Source organism: Caloenas nicobarica, chromosome 2 (genome assembly GCF_036013445.1).
Source record: "Caloenas nicobarica isolate bCalNic1 chromosome 2, bCalNic1.hap1, whole genome shotgun sequence".
Classification (NCBI taxonomy): domain Eukaryota; kingdom Metazoa; phylum Chordata; class Aves; order Columbiformes; family Columbidae; genus Caloenas; species Caloenas nicobarica.
Genome location: NC_088246.1, coordinates 3,936,305 through 3,949,299, shown reverse-complemented (window position 1 = coordinate 3,949,299; position 12,995 = coordinate 3,936,305). Strand labels below are relative to the sequence as shown.

At 43.3% G+C, this 12,995-nt stretch overlaps 1 protein-coding gene across 1 annotated transcript in view; it reads left to right on the top strand.

The window, feature by feature from the left end:
- Positions 1-880: 880 nt before the first annotated feature.
- Positions 881-12,995, top strand: part of VIPR1 (vasoactive intestinal peptide receptor 1) — a 72,378-nt gene continuing 60,263 nt past the window's right edge. The window contains exon 1 of the mRNA XM_065628529.1: positions 881-947. Coding sequence (XP_065484601.1) covers positions 881-947 — 67 coding nt within the window. The remainder of the gene's footprint in view (positions 948-12,995) is intronic.

Below are 12,995 nucleotides of genomic sequence, written 5' to 3'. Positions count from 1 at the left end.
AGGCTGTTCATGAATTCCATGCTGTAAGGAGTCCATGATTAATTACCTGAACACTTATAGCCACCGTTGTATTACAAATACAATATAATTAGGTCTGACTGAGGAGAAACCACTTGGGGGAAAAAGTCTTGTCATTGAGAATTTCCTGCTTTTTAGCTCCTTGATCTCCTAATCTGCATCAGAGATTTTGTTCTTATTTGATTTGGTTTTTGTTTTGCTTTGAATTAGCATGAGCCAGGAGGCAGGCCATGTGAGAACAGAGGGAATAAACCATGTAAGCACAGATCCCACTGCTCTTGGCATGAATATTAAAACTACCATCTTCCTGCCCTGGATAGCTGGTGGTGTTAGGTTTCTCAGGCAGGGTTTTCGGAGCATAAAGAAGCAGAATTGCTCCTGAGCATCAGAAAAAAATAGGCTGTTTTGGTTTTTTTTTAAGGAAGGCATGGAGGGAAATGATGGTTTTTTTGGTTTTTTTTCAGCAGTCTCTGGGTTACACTCCCTTCTCTCAAGCAAACATAAAATAAGGCTGGATATATATAGAATCATAGAATCATTCTGGTTGGAAGTGACCATCAAGATCATAGAGTCCAACCATAACCCAACTCTAGCACTAAATGTGTGTCCCTGAGAACCTCATCTAAATGCCTTTTAAACCCCTCCAAGGATGTTGACTCAACTACCTCCCTGGGCAGCCTGTTCCACTGCTTCACAACACTTTCCGTGAAGAATTTTTTCCCCATTGTGCAGTGGCCCAGGAGAGCACAGATGGCCATGAATCCCCAGGAATGCATCTCTGAGGACAGGTGGGTTTTGCTCACTCTCTTCTTCTCCTCTTCCCTTTCTGCAGGCATCCAGCACACGACCAGAGTGCAGCATCATGCAGGAGATTGAAGAGGAACGGAGCCAGTGCTTAGCAGAGCTTGTTGGGGATAACCAAACTTCAGGTATGAGGACTCTCTCTTCTCTCCCTGGTCTACAAACCAACATCACCCAACATCACATCCCACTTGTCTGTGCCATTTCTCACCTATTCTGCTGCTGGAGCCAGGCAGTCACTCTAGCTGATGTTCAGCTCTCACATTAGGAGAGAAAGAAATAGGTACTTCCAAAGTATGAATCAATCAACCAAGAGTTTGAAAAGCTCTCTGGGGATCACTCACTGCCTCCCAGCTGGGTATGCCTAGCTTAGGTGTCTTGGTGTGTTTAATCAGTCATCCTTCTCTCTGAGCTGGAAGTGCCTTAACCAGTTTTTCCCAGGGATCTGAAAGCCAGAAGTTCTCATAGCCCTTGGTTTGCTCCAAGGGAAGTCATGGTGACCTTCTCCTTGTGTTGAACTGCCCTCCCATCCCCATGCCAAAATTACTTCTGCCCTGGTGGTGAAGCAGAGGAAGGAAGGGTGTGCTCCAAAGCTTCAAGGTATCTATGAAGTTGAGCCAGGTGGCTGTGATCCTCTCCTTGTTCACATGACATGGAGCACCCACCACATTGGGCAGTCCTCCTGGAAGGCTCTCTGGTCCCTTTAACCCACTCCCTGCTTCAGCAATCAGGTGGCAGCCATGGAGTTGTGCCTCCCTTGAGGAGCAGGCATGACACACCATGCGTTGGGCACATGGGGTTTCGGAGCAGGAGAGAGGCTATGGGATGCTCCTTTGAGCAGAGGAGCTGCAGACCTGTGAGACAGGACACAGGTGGGTGACATTGAAAGGGTCGATGCCAACACAATTCCCCAGTGGGCAACCTGCAGAGAGCTTGGGAAATTTTGACAAGGCCACCCATGCTTGGTCTTAAATTGTAGAGTTCAGTGTGACAGAGAAAGAAAGCTTCTGGTTTTGGTGCTGTCTCATCCCATCCCACAGCGGTGCTGTCAAAGTCCCAAGTTGAGGCACCAAGTTGTACCTCTCCCCCTCCAAGTGCCTCTCTCAAGTTAGAGGTCCTGGTTTGTGAGTAAAGGAGTTGTAGGGACCAGTAGTAACCTGTCAGACTCCAGAAACAAGGTGGAAGGGGTGGGAAGATGAGCATCCTGCTTAAAATTTCCTGTAAGAGGAAAAAAATGGAAGAGGATGTCTTCTCATCCTCTGTCTCTTGGCATTGCTTGCAGGAAGGCTGCAGACTGAAGGACTGCTCTGCACAATGCTTGTTAATGACAGACTAGCATCCTGGGGACAGGCTGATCCCTGGAGGAGCTTTACTGAATGCAAGGATGGCTTTTGGCCCCTGCTTCTATATACTAAGCCATGGTTTTCTTTGATTCAGAAATTATTTCAAGAGTCCCTGTACAGTTAAATGGAGCCCTTTGACGAAATATTCTCCTGGAATCCAGTAAAGAGAAAAGTCAAGGTAGTTAAAAACATTCATCTGAAAGCCAACTAAATGCTTCATTTCATTTCCATCAACATTTAAAGAAATTCAATTAGCATACATTCAAAACAGAAGAAAAATACTTGAAGTGTTAAATTTTTTTCTGCTTTTTCAAAATGATTTTTCTCATTATAAATTTTAATCCAAACCAGCTTTTTCTTTTCTCTACATTGATTAAACCATTGAAAATATTTTTCCTGATTCTGATGTAAAAACACACTCAATCATGTTGCAAGCCCTTAATGCCCAAGCACTAGCAAGTATAAAACAATCCCTTGGAGTTTGTTTTTCGTAATGCAATGCTGAAATATTGGACTGGGATAATTTTACATTTCCACCAGTCACTACCTATAGTCATGAAATGGGACTGATTCAGAAATTGCTGTTGTGCACACTATAAAATGCTTTTCTCCATGGAGACAGTACCTGCTACTCCTGAGTTAATGTCAGATGCCGTTTGTGTATCTGCATGTCCTGCGTAGAAATGGTCATCGGTGACATCAGAGTGGAATAAGTGTGTGTGCGCAACCAAATTTTACAATGCAAACCATATGGAAAGCAGTTGGCACCCATTTGCCCCAAAACAAGAGCAGGTATTTAAGAGCTCAATAACTCTTATCTAGACACTCATGGCTGCCCTTGCAATCAAGAGAAAGAAACCAGCATCTCAAAAGTTGTTGGCTCTCAAATGGGTGACTATGGGTGGATCATCTTATGGAGAAGTCTGATGTGAATGTGGCATGGATGGTGTGGACAGGTAACTTCAAAAATAATTCTAGTAAAACTCCCAGGAAAAATGTAATTTGAACACAGTTCTGTCCTCCAGAGAAGGAGAATGGAAAGCAATTGAGATTCCCTGCCATCCGTAACATAAATACCTTGATTTATGGCCAGGTGGGTGTGTTGCTTTCTGCACATTCCACATCCTCTCAGCAAAAAGAAAATCACTTGAGGTTTAACAACCAATTTGTTATCCTTTCTAATTAAATGAGTGGAAATAAGGAAACGCACCATTTCGGTACAGTCTGGAAATAAAGCTTTGTTTGGAAGCCATTATCCATTGTATTGATCAGGGAGGCTTAATCACAGGCGTAATTTGATGTGTCAGATAGATTAGTCACTTATTAAGAACACCTGACCGTACAGCTGAGATTGATCACCAGCTCAGGATAAGCAAGTAGATTTGCGCTGATAAACAGTAACGTCTGTCTTTGAATGCTGTTTTGTCTTCCAACACCCATTCCTTATAGCGGGTATATATGCATGGGTGAAATCAATGCTCTCTTTTCAAATTAAATCTCTGTGGTTTTGGTCCTGGTAGTAGGTGCCAATCGCTTTTTTTGGTGTCAGCAGTCCTGGACCACAGAACTCTTGTTTAATATTAGTGGGATGGGAGTCTCTCTGTTCCCTATTAGGAGTGTGATTCAGTGTAAGTGAAGTCACCCGCATTTAAAGAGGCTTTAGCAGGGACACGGGAGAGAAACAGGGGTCACAAAACCATGGTGAGAACAGCTTAGCTTTTCAGCACAGGAAGGGCTGCGGAAGTTAAAACTGGGGAGAAAACAGCAGAGTAGACCAGTTTAAGCTGGCGGCGCGTACAGAGGGGAATAAAACGGTTGTGAGATCAAAGTCTGGACTTTAAAGGAAGTTTGCAACCATCAAAGGATGTTGAACAGCCTTTCTGGAGGTTTGCAGGAAGGAATCTTTTATTGACTTCGTGGCAGAGCTTGCCCAGTTTATGAAAGGGTGTGTAGGATGCCGGGTTGGATTTCATGGGCAGGACTGTCCTTGCAGTCTGTTATCCTTTTACCTCCATGCTGAAATATCTAGTAAAGATGTAAAGTGATAGTTGTGATTCAATACAGAATTAGATTCCTTACCATTAAAATCAAGACTAAGTAGACTGAGACCAGTTTGTTTCCCATGGGTAAATGGCCATTGCATGGGAATCACTTCTGGTGAGGGATTTATTTCATTTGATTTTTGGTAGCTCTAGTGTATTCTGGCCAAGTGTAGGCATCTTTTTTAGGATGTGATGAATCGTGTTCAGATTGTCTTGCCTGCTGATGAGATCTTCATTCACTATGAGGGGATTATTAATGAGCAGCTCAACTCTGTTGGAAATAACCCCAATTCACACATGATTCCTGTCCTGGTGTTCACTGGCTTGAATGGGATTTGGCCAAATGAGGTGAAGTCCCAATTCCATCATAAATCTCTTTGTCCACATATGGAATTGCATTTCAGGAAGCTAAACTTTGTCTTGCATACTTGTTAGATTATCTTTCCAGCCCTTTGGCCCCCAAAGAGTGCTTACAATGTAATTTGAGCCATTATTAAAAAAAAATGTACTGAAAAACCTGTTACTGTGTCAGTGGCAGGATTCTTCCCTGCTCAATGCAGAACATAATGCACAAAATGCCTCATCCCCAATCTCAGTGCAGACTGTGTTCCTCAAGTACCTAAAACTCAACTCAGTGAGGTTGTTTGCACCATCTCTTTGAAGTGATGTAGACTTTTTGCTGGGTTTTGACATGTCGGAAAATGAGTTTGGGTTATTCCTCCCCTTATCACACAGCCAAGGATAAAGTGCTGCTGGATTGCATCACACACGGATGTACCTGGGTGTTGAAGTAATGAAATTTATAGTTTTGTTATCTATGTGGTGTCTGGTTTGCCTTACAGAAAATGCGCTATTCTCAGGGCAGGCATGGCTGGGATGCACTGGAGAAAATACCATGAATGATACAGATCACATCTGCTTGTAACGATGTCATGCAGATGTGAATCATTAGCTGTGGATGCCTTAATTTCCCACCCTAAGCATGTTTTAGTCCCACTCCATGCTCGTCTCACAGATGATCTCCCTGCAAGCTTTACCTCACTTGATATCCATAGATTATTCTAACTACAGCAGCACTGTTGCTGCAGTTAAGGTGACTCCTGGCCTTAGTTTTCCTGCTTTAAAGTATAAATATTAATATTTTCCTATCTAGCAGGGGTAAGGTAAGGACAAAAAAAATTGAAAGCTGTCCAGCTATTTTATGATTCATACTTATAAAAGTACTGTGGCAAGAGAGAGGAATAGGAAATGCAGTATTTTGGCAGCAGCTACAATTTAAATTCACATGAAGCTACTATATATCTGGGTAGAAATAATACCCCAAAAGAGAAAATTCATGTAATGCGGTTTAGGTGTCTCTTCTCTTTCTCCACCTTTCTTCTCCCAAATAAATCTGTACATAGTATCGTACACCAATCTGCAATGGCTTTGGGTGCAGACTTTTGTGGATGGTGTTTTTTCAGGAGCTGCTTAGAGAGTTATCATGGAATCATAGAATGTCCTGATTTGGAAGGGACCCGCAAGGATCATCAAGTCCAGCTCCTGTCCCTGCACAGGACACCCCCACAGTTCACACCGTGTGTGTGAGGACATTGTCCAGTCTCTTCTTGAACACTGTCAGGCTGGGGCCGCGACACCTCCCTGGGGAGCCTGTTCCAGTGTCCAGCACCCTCTGGGTGAAGAACCTTTTCCTCATGTCCAACCTGAACCTCCCCTGGCACATCTTGCTGCCATTCCCTCGGGTTCTGTCACTGGTCACCAGAGAGAAGAGATCAGCACCTGCCCTTTCTCTTCCCCTTGTTCCTTAAGGATGCTCAAGTTATAGAGACCGGTTGGAGCAAATCCAGAGGAAGGCCATGAAGATGATCAGGAGGCTGGAACACCTCTCCTATGAAGACAGGCTGAGAGAGTTGGGGTTGTTCAATCTGGAGTAGAGAAGGCTCTGGGGAGACTTACAGCAGCCTCCCAGTACCTAAACGGGACCTACAAGAAAGTTAGAGAGGAACTTTTTACAAGGGTATATAGTGATAGGACAAGGAGTAATGGCTTTAAGCTGAAAGAAGGTAGATTTAGATTAAGATTAGATGTAAGGAAGAAATTTTTTACTATGAAGGTGATGAAGTATTGGAACAGGTTGCCCAGGGAAGCTGTGGATGCCCCATCCATGGAAGTGTTCAAGGCCAGGTTGGATGAGCCTTTGAGCAACCTGGTCTAGTGGAAAGTGACCCTGCCCAAGGCACGAGGGTTGGAAGTAGATGATCTCTAAGGTCCCTTCCAACCCAAACCATTCTATGATTCTTTGATATATATACAAAGCCACAGAGGGTAAGGATCACTTAACTTGACCTACTGGTAACACTCCACCTAATTCAGCCCAGGATACCATTCACCTTTGTGGCAAGAGGACTTCGCTGGCTCATGTTCAACTTGGTGTCCACCAGGACCTCTACATCCCTCTCTGAAGAGCTCCAGCCCACATGGATGCATGGCATTATTGCTTCCCAAGTGTAGGACTTTGCATTTCCCTTTGTTGAACTTCTGTCACTTTACAGATTTTCAGGACTTTTTTTCTCTGAAAAGGAAGAACTTCAGCTTGATTTAGATACTGAATTCTTGCAGAAGTGTAAGTGAAATGAGCTCAGAACTTCACAGCTGGAGGCTGTCAGCATCTCATGGCATCAGACCAGCATTTAGTCTCTCTGTTTCCCACAGTCCAGTAGCGTGGAGACAGCTGAGAAGATTTTCTCAGTGTCACTGAAAATCGCCAAGAGCCATCAAGGACCTGCTAGAGTAGAGTTGCTTCTGGTACCTAAAGTACTTCAGCACTGCACTTTATATTTGCAATCTAGACCTGTCTGTCTTTCCAGCAGGATTTGAAACCCAGTCTCAAAGTCAAAAAAGTGGAAAATATGTTAAAAAAAAAAAGAGTGCCAATACCCCTCCCAATGCCTGTTCATATCTGCTTAACTTGTACATGCTTCACACTTGTTGTGGGCAATAGAGTTGAGTCCTGCAAGCTTGTCGCCAGCATTGTTACATGCAAACAAATCCCAGTTGGGAATGGCCCATGTTGTTTATAGTCTATAAATTGCTTTTGCTGCTCCACAGGCCTAGAGAAGAGGCTGGCTTGAAAAGCCAAATTTGGAGCTTGAGGTTCTGTGTCAGTCTCCCTTGAAGAAGTTAAGGCGTGTTTGATGGGCGAAGAAGCAGTGAACATATGGAAATTAAAAGTCAAGCTGGAAAAACGTTAATGAAGTTTAAATGAGGAGTCTGTTTATTCATCACCATCTGCTTATGGTGCAGTAAGATAAGAAATAATTAATAGTTCCTTGCTTGCAAAAGTTCACGTGAGTTCTCACCTTCCAGTTGCATAAGACCTCCGGCGATAGCTGATGTGTCAGTTGGATTCGTATGACGGGTTATCAACAGCTCTCCAGACTCTCCATCACTAGACCAGGCACTACATGGCAGATGACAACACAAGGGCTTGAGGTAGCGCATGGAGCAGGGTGGAGAAGAGGGGTGGATGGACCCAGAGGGCTGGGGACGTACTGCGTTTTCTGGCTGCATCAGGGTTGTGGTTCATCTCTGAGACTTGCTAAGTACTCATGTGGGTGCACCTTACACCTTCACCTGCATGAGGATGGATGTTTTCATTAGCAAAAGGCCACTGGTTTAAGCTCATTAGCAGTGAGATCATTTAGATGAGCCACTGAACTGGCAGATTTGAAGGGTGGTAGCTTCCAGGGGAAAGATACATCTTGGCAGATGTCCCAGGGGGTCTCTGTATAATACTGTAAGGTGGCGCTGGTGTAGCCAGAGGAGAGACCTGTCCTCAGGCTGAGAAGGTCTGCAGGGAGGCTTTGCTTGCAGGGGAAGCAGGCAAGTTTGTCCCCGTGGTTCCAAGCAGTCAAAGAAAAAGTCAAGAAAAACAGTCAGGCTCTTGGACAGGGGTTGACTCTTGTGAGCGCTTAGCCACACGTCAAATTTCTTATCAGATGCTCTCGGATAATCAGTGTGGCCTCCAGGTGTCATTTCAGAATTGTGTAGGGCTCTCATAAGTCTTGTACCACATCCACCACCCCCTCTAAAACCTCATCTATCTTGGGATATCAGGAATGGCATTAAATGACTACTGCTGGTCAGCTCAGTCAAGCCCTGACGATCTAGTCAACAAATACAATGAAGTCTAGTGAGCAATTCAGAACAGTCTAAACCAGATACCTACATTTGATATTAATGATCTCTTTGAAGGCAAAGGGACCTTCAGGATTCCTTTCCATGTTGTCTTTCCTTAGTTTTTCATTTATTGTACTTTATTACTCTGGTCTAGGTGATACAAATGGCCTCTTGGTTTCAGTCTTGCTCTGATGAGCAGCACCGGTCAGCTTCCAGATATGACATCAGTCCTCTCCATTTCTGGACAACGTGGCCTCTCCTACAACAGAGGAAAATTCAGCCATGTGACATCAAGACCTTAAACCCCAGATTCTCATTTATCTCTCTTAGAGGGTCAGTACCAGAGTCCAGGTGTTTTTCATTTAACAGAATTTTTTCTTCCAGTTATTGGACAGTGGCCATGACACTCGGTTGGGACAAGCCACTGCATGGTATCTCCAAATGGTCTTCCTTCATTAATGCTTTCCTGATCTGCTCTGGAACACTTCCCAGCCACCAACACTTCATGCTGCAGCTCTTACCGAGGTGGAGCCTGCTCTCTGGAAATTCAAAATAAAATAAATCTGCCCTGTATTTTTCAGATGATAACCTTCTCCTGACTGAGCTAGGAAGTCCGGCATCTAAAACATGATAAGGAAGCACATGTTGCCATGGTGGTAAGCCCAGCTTCAACCATAGATGTAAGGAGCCCTCAGACTTTTGTGTTGACTACTTTGATCCAGTCCAAGGCTGATGGCCATTCTTTCAGGCCATGAATCTCTTTCTCAGGAAAGAATACCCAAAAGTGTTTTCCCTACAAAGCTGTTATTTGGCTGTCCATCCTTTCCTGGTAACCCGCTGCTCAAGCAAGGTGCATCTCTCCACTGATTCCCAGTTGAGTAGTGGTACCTCCTTGCTGCTGTGTGAGCCTACTCTATAACCTGAAGTCCAGACACCCACCAGCAACAGGATAAAATTCAAACACAGATCTACACAGCACCCCGTCATTCTTCCCTGTAGAGCTAAGACCTGACTTTTGTCTTGACCTCACATTATTCGGGACATGATCACAAGATAAAACTTTACAACATCTGTTTTCTGCCTTAATATGCTGTAGGAGTGGAGGCTTTTCTTTCGTTTTGCCTGTTGCTGACATGTCCTGGCTGCGAGCTTTCTAACAAACAGCGGTCTTTATTTGACATGGGAACAGCTGTCTTGTGGCTTGTCGGGATTAACAGCCATTTCGTGGACATAAGTCTCCTACTGAAAAAGACATTTTAGATTGGAGAATATGTAATATTTTTAAGTGCCATCAGACCTTTTGGTTACCTTTTTTTTTCCTTCAGCATGGGATAAAGCCTTAGTTATGCAAAGGTTATAAAAATAAGGAGAAAATGCCATTGCTACAGACCAATGGAAAGCAAATTCAAAGCATTTTCAAAGCTCTGGATAATTGTTCAGATGAAATCCATCTATGGAGAGCTTTTGTTTCTGACAATGGCTTGTATTTGTCCCCCTCACATTCCATCAGATTTCTGGTTAAGAAATCTCTCCTTCCTCTATTTTTATTTTCCTGCAGACTGTATTAGAGTATTTTTGTGACCATTTTTACATAGGATAAGTACATTGGAAAATGTTGCGTATGCCATAAGTTATGTCGAATTCCCGTTGCAATATACGACCAAGATCCAAAACCTGCTGGTGCTGATGGAGATTTTTCCACTGATTTCACTGTGCACTGGACTTTCTGTAATCTGGATGCCTTTATTTCCTGACATCCAGACCTTTTAAGATAGGAAAGTGAAATTGTGGAGAACATGAAAAGTTGAGGTCAGAGGTACCACACTCTACATCCACCTGGCCTAATTGAGGTTTCTATTATGGAAAGCTTTTAAATTGTTGGTGTCTCACAAGTCTAGCTTTTCATTTCTCTTGCCTTCTAACCATTGAATGTGCCTCAATGTGAAACCAAAGCTTTCTGGTCCCTCATGTCCCTTCGTACAGAGGTACAGGGCTTCCACACAACCTTTCCTGCTTCTGCAGGTGCTCCTCTATATTTATAAGTGAGAAGCACATCTCCAGCACAAACACCAGCACATTTAATAAGCAAGAACCAGATCATGAAGATTTTACATGGTGAAGCTCTTTCCAGATTTGCTTGAGGGCTGCAGTATCTTCCCAGTAGCAAGACAGGCAGTCTGTGGCTTACAGTTTGTAGAGGAACCTTCCATTGTATCCTTCCTTTTTTAAGTGGAGTGTCATATCTTAGCCTAATATTTACTGTGAAGGAGGGCAACACAGCATTGGCTGAAAAACTCCTCCATTGCAAGGCACATCATTTCGTCTTGAAGGTATGGGGTGATTCTTTAAATCAGCAACAGCCTAAGATTCCTCTTAATCATGCCATAATTACTGTTGGAGAGACTTCTCTACAGCTTATTCTAGGTTGATAAACCATGAGCACATTGCCAAGGGGAGCTGTCACTTGCCTGTTTGCCTTCAATGAGTGAGTCAAAATGAGTTGGTCAGTGGGTTTGCATTTCATTAGAGTGGCCAGATCTCCTGAGCTCTCATCTTGATGTTATCACTCAAGGTACCACATACATTTAAGAAAGTCAAGGAATTCATGGAGATTGGACTAAACGTTGGAAAGCTGAGGAAAAGTCTCCTGACACTCACAGCCCTTGAACCATCAGTGAGAGCTGCTGCGTTCATGTCTTGTCCTTGCTTGACCTGTTTTAATAGGAAGACCCAAACCATCTTAGATGTTTTCCTTCTCATGACATCCCTGCCTCCTTCTGGTAGGCAAGAGAGTGAGGTATGGAGAAGCTACAGCCTGAGTGAGTCTCATTCTAGATCTCACTTCATCAGGGTAGTCACTCTTGGCTTCCCAACAGCCAAAAAAACATTGCTAGAGATTGAGCTTAGTCATCTTCACTATGAATTGCTGTCTGGAGGTGCCAACATGGGAAAATCAGTATAGGAAGAGTATAATAAATTAATTAATAAATTAATAAATTAATAAATCCAGTTCTCTACAACTTTTGGAAAAGGAGAGGGATTTGAGTGACAAATGAGGAAGCCCTGGAATAATCCCTTAAGCATGGTCCATGTCAGAGCACTGGAAATCTGTCTCTTGTTTAGATGCTGGTGAAGAGATAAGTTATGTTTTTGGCAACCCAGTTTGTAAATCTTTGTCTTAAATCTTGTGTCTTTAGTTTCAGTTTACATGTTCTGGAATTAGGCAGAGGGGCTCAGATCACAACTTTGATTTACAAAATTAGTGATCTGGAGGGATGAAGAAAGTCATGTGTTTATTTAATTTGTTGGTTAAAGAAAGGCTGAAAGATTAGAAACTTTCTTTTTTTAAAAAAAACCCCACTTGTTTCCTGGTAAATGTTGATGATGGAAAAACTCGTAGGATTTTCATGCTTAAAAATAATCCTCCAGAAATAGACTCTGGTGATTTCTTTCACGTTGTTTAGAATGACTCAGTCTGGGGGCTTAAGGTGAGGTTTTTTTCATATGCCTTGAGTCAAATTTCTGCAAACATTTAGGAAGAAAGATATATTTTAACATGTCCTGTTGAGTGCTTCTACTGGAAGCCAGTGCAGAAGTGCAAAGCAGTTTTTATAGCAAGTAACAGTGTTCTTGTTACTCTCCAGCTTGTACAGATTAGGAAAAACTAAATCGATGTCTGTCTTGCCACAGATATTGAAGCAAAGTCCAAGGTAAACTCTTCACTTACCCTCAGTCTGGGGATGCTTTTTGCTTTCTGTGATTGCCCAAGCCCATTTTCTGCTGAACTGGGACTTCAAATCCCTCACTGAGGGATGGATAAAGGAGCATCAGTGCACCACAAAGAGCACCTCAGTGGCGGGAAGGAGATGCTACAGTGTCAGGACTTTGCATGCCCTAGCAGGATTGTGGTTTTCCTTCAGCTAAATCGTTTCTCTGTCACATTCTGCCTACAGTGCTGGAGCGATAGCGGGTGGCATGGCAGGCAAAAAATATCCAAATTAAATGCAAAGCCATGGCAAGTTAAAAGGGGAGCTCCGAGGGGATGGGTTTGCTTCAGAGCAGACTGTCAGTGTTGATAAAAATAAAAAGGTGTTGAGATGGAGTTGGGGGAGGAGAGATGCCCACAGGATGCCTAAATGGGGCTGGAGGAGAGTAGGGCACAGCAGTAAATACAGGAGGGAAAGGGTTGAATTTTGCAGGGAAGATTCATTTAGTGAAACCTTGGCGCCAAAGTACCCCCAGTCAAACCAAATCTGTCATAGAAAAATAAGGTAAAACTCTATTCTGAAAGTCCAGGACAGGGCAGGATGGGGTAGAATTGAAAGCACAAAAGATACAAGGGAGAAATCATAGGGAAGTGCTTCCATGCTAGAAGCAACTAAACAGGCTAGAACACTTCAGCTTGAAAAAGAGATGCCTAGGGAGGGATGTGAAAGAGGACTTTATGTTTTTTTTCCCCAGGGAAAGAGATATTGTGGTTAGGTCATGAATATTTCTGTCTTTGTAAAAGAACTAGGCAATTCCTAATGAAACCAGCAGCAAGCAGAATGAAAGTGAATTCAGAAAAAGGATATCTTTTTTTCTTTCAGCAGACACTTAAACTGTGCAACTC